The sequence below is a fragment of the Pecten maximus genome, chromosome 10 (assembly GCF_902652985.1).
Source record: "Pecten maximus chromosome 10, xPecMax1.1, whole genome shotgun sequence".
Classification (NCBI taxonomy): Eukaryota; Metazoa; Mollusca; class Bivalvia; order Pectinida; family Pectinidae; genus Pecten; species Pecten maximus.
In genome coordinates, this window is record NC_047024.1 from 26,402,417 (window position 1) to 26,415,118 (window position 12,702).

At 38.0% G+C, this 12,702-nt stretch overlaps 1 protein-coding gene across 1 annotated transcript; it reads right to left on the bottom strand.

The window, feature by feature from the left end:
- Nucleotides 1-168: 168 nt before the first annotated feature.
- LOC117336325 lies at nt 169-6,582 on the bottom strand. Its single transcript, XM_033896819.1, has 2 exons — nt 6,507-6,582; nt 169-4,389 (listed from the first exon to the last, which is right to left on the bottom strand). Exon 2 carries the CDS (start codon nt 4,347-4,349, stop codon nt 2,988-2,990), a length of 1,362 nt encoding a protein of 453 aa, XP_033752710.1. The 5' UTR covers nt 4,350-4,389; nt 6,507-6,582; the 3' UTR covers nt 169-2,987.
- Nucleotides 6,583-12,702: the final 6,120 nt, after the last annotated feature.

Here is a 12,702-nt window from a genome sequence, read left to right on the forward strand (position 1 = left end):
TTATTTTAATTTCCCAATTTTAAATTTTCCATTTCTAGGGAGTAACATAAATGCTTTCCCTACTTATGGTGTTTACATGTCCAAGTTTGAGATCTTGTTCTGGTATCAAGATTTCCGTGACCGATGATTCGAGTAAAATCAGAAAAAAAAAATCAAACTCAAAGTAAATTAATGTTAAGACACAGAAGAGAAGCATATTTATTCCAAAAAGTTCATAAATTTCGTAACATTTGCTATTGGATAATTTTGAGAAGATGGGAAACAATGAATATACTTCGAACTACGTCATTCGATATCTTTTATTATTTGAGCCAGTTTTGATGAAAAATTACAAAAAATCTCTCAGCTTTAATTGACTTGTTTTTCAGTGCTGTAAACCAACTTATTTTCGCAAAAATGTCATTAGGTATGTACACGTGAAATTAAGTGACGCGAAAATAAGTTGGTTTACAGTATATATCCTACTTAATACACAATAACGACTTAATAGCGTGAAGTTATGGTTTTCTATCGAGGCATATGGTAACATAAGAAATTGTGTTTTGTTTACATCACATTAATTCGAAATTATTTATTTTACGATATGAAATTAAATTTGAAAATTATTTTGAAATCATGTATTAAAACAAAATTATGGTCATTCATGAAAATGGTTATTTTATTTGTCTGAAAAGTGGCATTAGATGAAACTATCTGTAGCACAAAAATTGGCTTGTATATTACCAATGATACAATGATAACTACAAAAATAAAATGACCGCAGGATTAGCACTGCTCCGTGTGTTAGTGATATCACTGAAAGGAAAATACTATCACTATCAGTAGGCATCACAGTTATGTACGTTTTATCAGATTGTGATAATACTTAGGCTATTACATGTAGTGCAATGATAAAATGTATCTGTGTGTTTAACGTACGACATCAGGAATAATATTCAATTGACACAATTATTTATAAATGTTCCCATCTATTGTAGAGAATGCAACGATGGATTAATTAAAACAACTTAATCAATTATAGCGAATTAACTGTACACAACCGCCACTAATCCGATTTTCACAGTATCCAGTCATCATTAATCCGATTGTTCCAGTATCCAGCCATCACTAATCCAATTTTCCCAGTATCCAGCCATCACTAATCCGATTTTCCCAGTATCGAGTCATCACTAATCCGATTGTTCCAGTATCCAGCCATCACTAATCCGATTTTTCCAGTATCCAGCCATCACTAATCCGATTTTCCCAGTATCCAGCCATCACTAATCCGATTTTCACAGTATCCAGCCATCACTAATCCGATTTTCACAGTATCAAGCCATCACTAATCCGATTTTCCCAGTATCCAGCCATCACTAATCCCATTGTTCCAGTATCCAGCCATCACTAATCCGATTGTCCCAATATCCATTCAGCACTTATCTAGTGACCAAATCCAGTCGAGTATATTTTTTGGCAATTAAATCATTTTATCACAGTTAGTCTACAAAGTACAACATACACAACAAAATTTGGGTAGCATTATATGGACAACTCAATAATCACATTGGTAAGAAAACAAAGCAGGTTATCTAAGTAAACCCAAGCAAAAATGAATTGTGACTATCACAGGTTAATTGATGTAAAATAAAATGTTTTCATACTTTATGTTGGTGCTAATCTGCTTTCATACAGGACATATACTATACATTATGTATATGCAAGATCTCACATGAGTTTCTATTAAAAGATTTTCAAATAAGAAAACGAGCTTAAGAATGTTTCATTTCATGTAGCTTGATTAAAAAAAACAAATTACGAGAATCCTTAATCCCATAAGTGATGGAAATAAAATTCTACTCCTTTTTTTTTTTTTTATCAAATAAGGTTATTAAGGACAGTTTGGGCTCTTCATCTCCTTATGGTTTTGACATTATGGCATGAAAATTAGAATGAGTAACGTCCTCATAATCATTTTATGATGTCATATTACGAAATGTTATTTAGTCGTCATAAACAAAAATATGATATGGCTATACTCACTTAAAACAAGGCAATCATGCTTTAGTAACAATACAGTACAATTACAATCTAGATTAACCAGTAGGATATAGTTAGCAATATTCATGAGGTGTAAATATGGCTGTATTTGCGGTCATAAAATATAGCGCGAGAATATATACCCAGTGAATATCAATATATGTAGACAAATGTATAGAGATTAAGTGAAGATTTTTTACATGGCGTGGTTGCGCGAAATTCAATACTTACGACCTAAGCTCTACTGCGACAACCGCGAAATATTAGCCCTTTAAATTATCCAAATATACAGTACAACTTTCTGGTAAAATATACCTATGTTCCCGACAAATCCTTCTCTTTGACATGTATGGTGTTTACTCGCAGTATTTACACGTATAGAAAGTTTGACATGAGAGACATATTTACCATCTCCGTAATTCCAGGGGATGCGTTGAAGCGAAATCGTTATTCTGGAATTTAGACGATGTAGGTGTTCTTACAATACAAGAGGGACCTGGTGACAGGTGACCTTATTGTAGAAAATATATGAACTGTAGAAATAAAACCACCCCTATGGAATGAAGTTTAAAAACACTAGTTAGATTTTAGTAGACACATCTAAAATTATTTAAAGAGTTTTTTGTGCGGTGTTCGAGACCAGAAAGCATGTACATTTTGTGTATTAGGTATTTCGGTTAATTACCACAGTTATAGTATCTATAAAGATCATGTTACTATCCAGTTAATTGTTTGTTTGTTGTTTTCGCTACAATTATCCATCACTTGACATAACTACAAACTGTCGAATTTCAAAAGCCAATATAATACAGTTTCCCTCTCTTTTACGACACTATCCAATAACCTTTTTGAGAACAAATGAGGGGTTATGGCACTCTCAGAATTTTCAATCTATTTGTTTATCATTTTCTGCATGTCTCACTGTTCTTAGGTTTAAATGACATTATAAAAAGCTGCCTTATGGGATTTTAATCCGATGCCCGAAGTGTCCAGTGACTTTGTTCATTATAACCCCCGAGAAATCCTGCAACGCTTCCATCCAACAGCTTAGTCATGCCCATGAAATAATCAGGAAAAGCACGCGGAGAAAACACATAGTTTCCATTGTCCATCTGGATAACCTTCCATTCGCACTGGTGTTTTGGACCATCTTTTAGAGACATCACCCATCGGCTGGGGCCCTTCGTCATACAAAGAAACTCTCCAGAATTTCCTATCGGTTTAATATGAAAATAAGTTCTTCTTCTCTTGATCCGCTTAAAGCAAAACAATGACTCCGGTCCGACTGCTTGGCTGTTGCCTCGTAGAAACCTGAGGTCCCCGTCTCCAAAGAATGACCTATGTGACCTCAAACGGATAGCATGACATTCGGGCCATTTCACTGAACGCAGTTCAAACTCTCCATATGTCAACCAGCTTTGATCTGGAAGCAGCTTCTTCTGGTCAAGAAACTGCATTAAAAGCAACCAATTCTCTTCTATGACGTATGAAACAATGTAGACGTAATCTTTTGAGGGCTTGAGAAACAGGCCAAGACATTCTCGGTCTTGTTCATCAAAGGCGCCTATCACCCTCTGCACTCCTCCTGCCAGATACTGACTGTGGGGTGTTGAGTTGGTGATTGTATAGAACTGAAACAGAATCATGTCCCGTAGTGAAGCTAGTTTTATATATAACTCAATGAATTGCATCGCTGTCTTTGCCTTCTCTTCCTTTTTGCAAGGATCATCCTCTTCGTGTTCTTTTGCTAGCTCCTTGATTAGCTTTCCCAACTTACGAAGAAACGTAACACCTTGAAAAACATTCATTTGAATATTCATGTTCGTTATATCATGCTCAGTAAAGTGACTTTTCTCACTCGCTGGGTTTAGGAAGTCAAATGCAAAACGGTACATGAGGTGGAGGTCCTCTGCCTCCTCCAGAAGTGTTTCATATCTGTGGCCAGAAAATATTCGTCGGATTTCATTTTCAACGACCTCCCCTATAGTGAGCGTGTTGCCCCCGAAAGCAGCAAATACTTTACTTAACACTCCACAAATGAATGGAACGACAGGCCCGCCAAGACAGGTGAATGAGGAAATAGATGCTACTATTCCTACAACGCCTTGCAGTAGCTTTGGAATTTCGCCACTGGTGAACTGTGGCAGATATCCATATAAAATTGTCAAGTGGGAATGGACTTCCTCAAGGCTTTTGAAATTAAGTGATCCGTCGTCTGTTTGGAAGTATTTCTTGGCAATGTCAACTTTGTCTTTGATATCAACTTTTAACTGTTGTAAGTACTCTTCAATCTTGGAGAGGATTTCAGATATATCACTGACGGACGACATTTCTTCACTCGCCTTTTACCGCTAATTTGCTGTGTAGTGTCTGAAAATAAATAAATCCAATCCTAAATTATAAAAAAAACAAACATTTATTGTAATAAAAAAAATCTCATTAAGAGCAAATTAACACCAGCGATTTATTTTAATTTAAATCATTTTCCTTAAAACACACACACACACATAACACACACCCTCACACACACTCACACACACCCTCACACACAAACCAAGCAAACAAGAACAAATCTCTTATAAAATCTGTAGATAATTAGGACAAATGCAAGAACTGTATGTTCTTGTGCTCATATTCGCTTTTAGAAGTCACTATCCGTAGATATAAACTCCAAATTCTTACATAATATTCAGCTATAGTAATCTCTTTTTAATTGACCCGGTGATACTTCTAGAAATTATTAAATATTTTCCTCGTGTGTACATCTACTACTATTCTGTTAGTTCCATTTTTATTTATTTACCCAACATAAAAATGCCTTGCTGAAAGAGGAGATAATAAATGATAATAAATTTATTAGAAAAGTTGCCATGAGAGAAGTTTCAGTAAAGACAGTCAATCTAGCAGAGTTATCTCCCTTCTATCAGGCAAACGAAGCATTTAAAAACATTCTTTATAAAGGTTGCGTTGGTTGAGCATTTAATACAACAAAAGCAAGCTGTAATGTAATCCCCATTACCTAACACATGTGAAAACTTTGTAACCTATTTTTAATTGTGTGGGGTTTTTTTTAAATTCTATTTTGTCTAGTTTACACAAACATGGAACCAATTTTTCGATAAAACAATCAGCACTACTCATTCGGTTTTTTTACCAAGTCAACAATATGCTACCAGAAAACAAATGGTTGCATGGTGTCGTTTGTCTCAAATACCAAGACAGTATATTGATGTAACACCGTTTTTTTTGAAATGTACTGCAATGTACAATTGTAAAATAATAAATAAGATATGCTTTTGAGACACTGAGGATAGGCCATGTAATGTGTGATATTTCTGAAAAAGAACCTATATCTTTATATATAAATGGGGATCACCCTATATTTGTATATAATGGGAGACAACCTCTAGTAGTATATATGGGGGACAATCTGTGTTTGTATATATAAATGGGCAACCTATATTTGTATATATAAATAGGCAACCTATATTTGTATTTATGGTTGACAACCTATATTTGTATTTATGGTTGACAACCTATATTTGTATATATAAATAGGCAACCTATATTTGTATTTATGGTTGACAACCTATATTTGTATATATAAATGGGCAACCTATATTTGTATTTATGGTTGACAACCTATATTTGTATATATAAATAGGCAACCTATATTTGTATATATAAATAGGCAACCTATATTTGTATATATAAATGGGCAACCTATATTTGTATTTATGGTTGACAACCTATATTTGTATATATAAATGGGCAACCTATATTTGTATTTATGATTGACAACCTATATTTGTATATATAAATGGGCAACCTATAGTTGATAACCTATATTTGTATATATAAATGGGCAACCTATATTTGTATTTATGGTTGACAACCTATATTTGTATATATAAATAGGCAACCTATATTTTTATGTATGTTTTGGTGACAACCTATATTTGTATATATAAATGGGCCACCTATATTTGTATTTATGGTTGACAACCTATATTTGTATATATAAATAGGCAACCTATATTTGTATATATAATGGGCAACCTATATTTGTATATATAAATAGGGCAACCTATATTTGTATATATAATGGTGACAACCTATATTTGTATACATAAATGGGCAACCTATATTTGTATTTATGGTTGACAACCTATTTTTGTATATATAAATGGGCAACCTATATTTGTATTTATGGTTGACAACCTATTTTTGTATATATAAATGGGCAACCTATATTTGTATATATGGGGGGGGGGGGGGGGGGGGGCTATAACGCTGAAATAACTACAGCATATAAGCAATGACATTGCGCTTTTTCTTTACAACCACTGTATGTAAGCAGGAAGTATATCAAACATGTCGATACGTAACCTGAATTCTCTGTTCCTTCACCCTATTCTAACATATAAATAATATTACCAGTAAGAGATTTAGTAAGTCACCCTTCCATACTGTTTTGCATTACCTACCAAATTATAGAAATAACACTTCAAATCACCTTCCCCTTCTGTTCTGTACATATACATGTAACTGCATTCATCTTGGTCGTCACTGGTGAATAGGCATGGATTATGCTAATGATAGCTGTGTAGCTTTTAAAAAAAACTAATAAATATATATATATGTGTTGTTAAAGTAACGTGTACTTGGGTTGACAGTGTATGTGCTGTTACAGTAACGTGTACTGAGGCTGACAGTGTAAGTGTTGTTAAAGTAACGTGTATTGGGGTTAACAGTGTATGTGTTGTTAAAGTAACGTGTACTGGGGATGACAGTGTATGTGTTGTTAAAGTAACGTGTGTTGGGGTTGACAGTGTATGTGTTGTTAAAGTAACGTGTACTGGGGTTGACATCGTGTGTGTTGTTAAAGTAACGTGTACTGGGGTTGACAGTGTAAGTGTTGTTAAAGTAACGTGTGTTGGGGTTGACAGTGTATGTGTTGTTAAAGTAACGTGTACTGGGGTTGACAGTGTGTGTGTTGTTAAAGTAACGTGTACTGGGGTTGACATCGTGTGTGTTGTTAAAGTAACGTGTGTTGGAGTTGACAGTGCATGTGTTGTTAAAGTAACGTGTACTGGGGTTGACAGTGTATGTGTTGTTAAAGTAACGTGTGCTGGGGTTGACAGCGTATGTGTTGTTAAAGTAACGTGTGCTGGGGTTGACAGTGTATGTGTTGTTAAAGTAACGTGTAGTGGGGTTGACAGTGTATGTGTTGTTAAAGTAACGTGTAGTGGGGTTGACAGTGTATGTGTTGTTAAAGTAACGTGTACTGGGGTTGACAGTGTAAGTGTTGTTAAAGTAACGTGTACTGGGGTTGACAGTGTATGTGTTGTTAAAGTAACGTGTACTGGGGTTGACAGTGTATGTGTTGTTACAGTAACGTGTACTGGGGTTGACAGTGTATGTGTTGTTAAACTAACGTGTACTAGGGTTGACAGTGTATGTGATGTTACAGTAACGTGTACTGGGGTTAAAACGTGTGTGTTGTTTAAGTAACGTGTGTTGGGGTTGACATTGTATGTGTTGTTAAAGTAACGTGTGCTGGGGTTGACAGCGTATGTGTTGTTAAAGTAACGTGTGCTGGGGTTGACAGTGTATGTGTTGTTAAAGTAACATGTACTGGGGTTGACAGTGTATGTGTTGTTAAAGTAACGTGTACTGGGGTTGACAGTGTATGTGTTGTTACAGTAACGTGTACTGGGGTTGACAGTGTATGTGTTGTTAAAGTAACGTGTACTGGGGTTGACATCGTGTGTGTTGTTAAATTAACGTGTGCTGGGGTTGACAGCATTTGTGTTGTTACAGTAACGTGTGCTGGGGTTGACATCGTGTGTGTTGTTAAATTAACGTGTGCTGGGGTTGACATCGTGTGTGTTGTTAAATTAACGTGTGCTGGGGTTGACAGCATATGTGTTGTTACAGTAACGTGTGCTGGGGTTGACAGCATATGTGTTGTTACAGTAACGTGTACTGGGGTTGACAGTGTGTGTGTTGTTAAAATAACGTGTACTGGGGTTGACAGTGTATGTGTTGTTACAGTAACGTGTACTGGGGTTGACAGTGTATGTGTTGTTAAAGTAACGTGTGCTGGGGTTGACAGCATATGTGTTGTTACAGTAACGTGTGCTGGGGTTGACAGCATATGTGTTGTTACAGTAACGTGTACTGGGGATTGACAGTGTATGTGTTGTTAAAATAAAATGTACTGGGGTTGACAGTGTATGTGTTGTTAAAGTAACGTGTACTGGGGTTGACAGTGTATGTGTTGTTACAGTAACGTGTACTGGGGTTGACAGTGTATGTGTTGTTAAAGTAACGTGTACTGGGGTTGACAGTGTATGTGTTGTTAAAGTAACGTGTGTTGGGGTTGACAGCGTATGTATTGTTAAAGTAACGTGTACTGGGGTTGACAGTGTAAGTGTTGTTAAAGTAACGTGTGTTGGGGTTGACAGTGTGTGTGTTGTTAAAGTAACGTGTACTGGGGTTGACAGTGTATGTATTGTTAAAGTAACGTGTGTTGGGGTTGACAGTGTATGTGTTGTTACAGTAACGTGTGCTGGGGATGACAGTGTATGTGGTGTTAAAGTAACGTGTACTGGGGTTGACAGTGTATGTGTTGTTACAGTAACGTGTGGTGGGGTTGACAGTGTATGTGTTGTTACAGTAACGTGTACTGGGGTTGACAGCATATGTGTTGTTACAGTAACGTGTGCTGGGGTTGACAGTGTAAGTGTTGTTAAAGTAACGTGTGTTGGGGTTGACAGTGTATGTGGTGTTAAAGTAACGTGTACTGGGGTTGACAGTGTATGTGATGTTACAGTAACGTGTACTGGGGTTGACAGTGTATGTGTTGTTAAAGTAACGTGTACTGGGGTTGACAGTGTTATTGGTGTTAAAGTAACGTGTACTGGGGTTGACAGCGTATGTGTTGTTAAAGTAACGTGTACTGGGGAATGACAGTGTATGTGTTGTTAAAGTAACGTGTGTTGGGGTTGACAGTGTATGTGGTGTTAAAGTAACGTGTACTGGGGTTGACAGCATATGTGTTGTTACAGTAACGTGTGCTGGGGTTGACAGTGTGTGTGTTGTTAAAGTAACGTGTGTTGGGGTTGACAGCGTATGTGTTGTTAAAGTAACGTGTGCTGGGGTTGACAGTGTGTGTGTTGTTAAAGTAATGTGTGCTGGGGTTGACAGTGTGTGTGTTGTTAAAGTAACGTGTGCTGGGGTTGACAGTGTGTGTGTTGTTAAAGTAACGTGTACTGGGGTTGACAGTGTGTGTGTTGTTAAAGTAACGTGTGCTGGGGTTGACAGTGTGTGTGTTGTTAAAGTAACGTGTACTGGGGTTGACAGTGTAAGTGTTGTTAAAGTAACGTGTACTGGGGTTGACAGTGTATTTGTTGTTAAAGTAACGTGTACTGGGGTTGACAGTGTATGTGTTGTTAAAGTAACGTGTACTGGGGTTGACAGTGTGTGTGTTGTTAAAGTAACGTGTACTTGGGGTTGACAGTGTATGTGTTGTTAAAGTAACGTGTGCTGGGGTTGACAGTGTGTGTGTTGTTAAAGTAACGTGTACTGGGGTTGACAGCATATGTGTTGTTACAGTAACGTGTGCTGGGGTTGACAGTGTATGTGTTGTTAAAGTAACGTGTACTGGGGTTGACAGTGTATGTGTTGTTAAAGTAACGTGTGCTGGGGTTGACAGCATATGTGTTGTTACAGTAACGTGTGCTGGGGTTGACAGTGTGTGTGTTGTTAAAGTAACGTGTACTGGGGTTGACAGCATATGTGTTGTTACAGTAACGTGTGCTGGGGTTGACAGCATATGTGTTGTTACAGTAACGTGTACTGGGGTTGACAGTGTATGTGTTGTTAAAGTAACGTGTACTGGGGTTGACAGCATATGTGTTGTTACAGTAACGTGTGCTGGGGTTGACAGCGTGTGTGTTGTAAAAGTAACGTGTACTGGGGTTGACAGTGTATGTGTTGTTAAAGTAACGTGTACTGGGGTTGACAGTGTATGTGTTGTTAAAGTAACGTGTACTGGGGTTGACAGCGTGTGTGTTGTTAAAGTAACGTGTACTGGGGTTGACAGTGTATGTGTTGTTACAGTAACGTGTGCTGGGGTTGACAGTGTATGTGTTGTTACAGTAACGTGTACTGGGGTTGACAGTGTATGTGTTGTTACAGTAACGTGTGCTGGGGTTGACAGTGTATGTGTTGTTAAAGTAACGTGTGCTGGGGTTGACAGTGTATGTGTTGTTAAAGTAAACGTGTACTGGGGTTGACAGTGTATGTGTTGTTTAAAAGTAACGTGTACTGGGGTTGACAGTGTGTGTGTTGTTAAAGTAACGTGTACTGGGGTTGACAGTGTATGTGTTGTTAAAGTAACGTGTACTGGGGTTGACAGTGTTTGTGTTGTTAAAAGTAACATGTACTGGGGTTGACAGTGTATGTGTTGTTAAAGTAACGTGTACTGGGGTTGACAGTGTGTGTGTTGTTAAAGTAACGTGTACTGGGGTTGACAGTGTATGTGTTGTTAAAGTAACGTGTACTTGGGTTGACAGTGTATGTGTTGTTAAAGTAACGTGTACTGGGGTTGACAGTGTATGTGTTGTTAAAGTAACGTGTACTGGGGTTGACAGTGTGTGTGTTGTTAAAGTAACGTGTACTGGGGTTGACAGTGTGTGTGTTGTTAAAGTAACGTGTACTGGGGTTGACAGTGTATGTGTTGTTAAAGTAACGTGTACTGGGTTGACAGTGTGTGTGTTGTTAAAGTAACGTGTACTTGGGTTGACAGTGTATGTGTTGTTAAAGTAACGTGTGCTGGGGTTTGACAGTGTATGTGTTGTTAAGTAACGTGTACTGGGGTTGACAGTGTATGTGTTGTTAAAGTAACGTGTACTGGGGTTGACAGTGTATGTGTTGTTAAAGTAACGTGTACTGGGGTTGACAGTGTATGTGTTGTTAAAGTAACGTGTACTGGGGTTGACAGTGTATATGTTGTTAAAGTAACGTGTACTGGGGTTGACAGTGTGTGTGTTGTTAAAGTAACGTGTACTGGGGTTGACAGTGTATGTGTTGTTAAAGTAACGTGTACTGGGGTTGACAGTGTATGTGTTGTTAAAGTAACGTGTACTGGGGTTGACAGTGTATGTGTTGTTACAGTAACGTGTACTGGGGTTGACAGTGTGTGTGTTGTTAAAGTAACGTGTACTGGGGTTGACAGTGTATGTGTTGTTAAAGTAACGTGTGCTGGGGTTGACAGTGTATGTGTTGTTAAAGTAACGTGTACTGGGGTTGACAGTGTATGTGTTGTTACAGTAACGTGTGCTGGGGTTGACAGTGTATGTGTTGTTAAAGTAACGTGTATTTGGGGTTGACAGTGTATGTGTTGTTAAAGTAACGTGTACTGGGGTTGACAGTGTATGTGTTGTTACAGTAACGTGGAGCTGGGGTTGACAGTGTATGTGTTGTTAAAGTAACGTGTACTGGGGTTGACAGTGTATGTGTTGTTAAAGTAACGTGTACTGGGGTTGACAGTGTATGTGTTGTTAAAGTAACGTGTACTGGGGTTGACAGTGTATGTGTTGTTAAAGTAACGTGTACTGGGGTTGACAGTGTATGTGTTGTTAAAGTAACGTGTACTGGGGTTGACAGTGTATGTGTTGTTAAAGTAACGTGTGTTGGGGTTGACAGTGTATGTGTTGTTAAAGTAACGTGTGCTGGGGTTGACATCGTGTGTGTTGTTAAAGTAACGTGTACTGGGGTTGACAGTGTATGTGTTGTTACAGTAACGTGTGCTGGGGTTGACAGTGTATGTGTTGTTAAAGTAACGTGTACTGGGGTTGACAGTGTATGTGTTGTTAAAGTAACGTGTACTGGGGTTGACAGTGTATGTGTTGTTAAAGTAACGTGTGCTGGGGTTGACAGTGTATGTGTGTTGTTACAGTAACGTGTGCTGGGGTTGACAGCATATGTGTTGTTACAGTAACGTGTGCTGGGGTTGACAGCGTGTGTGTTGTTAAAGTAACGTGTACTGGTGTTGACAGTGTATGTGTTGTTACACTAACGTGTGCTGGGGTTGACAGTGTATGTGTTGTTAAAGTAACGTGTGCTGGGGTTGACAGCGTGTGTGTTGTTAAAGTAACGTGTACTGGGGTTGACAGTGTATGTGTTGTTACAGTAACGTGTGCTGGGGTTGACAGTGTATGTGTTGTTAAAGTAACGTGTGCTGGGGTTGACAGTGTATGTGTTGTTAAAGTAACGTGTACTGGGGTTGACAGTGTATGTGTTGTTAAGTAACGTGTACTGGGGTTGACAGTGTATGTGTTGTTAAAGTAACGTGTACTGGGGTTGACAGTGTATGTGTTGTTAAAGTAACGTGTACTGGGGTTGACAGTGTATGTGTTGTTAAAGTAACGTGTACTGGGGTTGACAGTGTATGTGTTGTTAAAGTAACGTGTACTGGGGTTGACAGTGTATGTGTTGTTAAAGTAACGTGTGTTGGGTTGACAGTGTATGTGTTGTTAAAGTAACGTGTGCTGGGGTTGACAGTGTATGTGTTGTTAAAGTAACGTGTACTGGGGTTGACAGTGTATGTGTTGTTAAAGTAACGTGTACTGGGGTTGACAGTGTATGTGTTGTTAAAGTAACGTGTACTGGGGT

Bases quoted from the DNA above. Each gene is read 5' to 3' on its own strand.
- LOC117336325 (XM_033896819.1), bottom strand. From the start codon at position 4,349: ATGTCGTCCGTCAGTGATATATCTGAAATCCTCTCCAAGATTGAAGAG.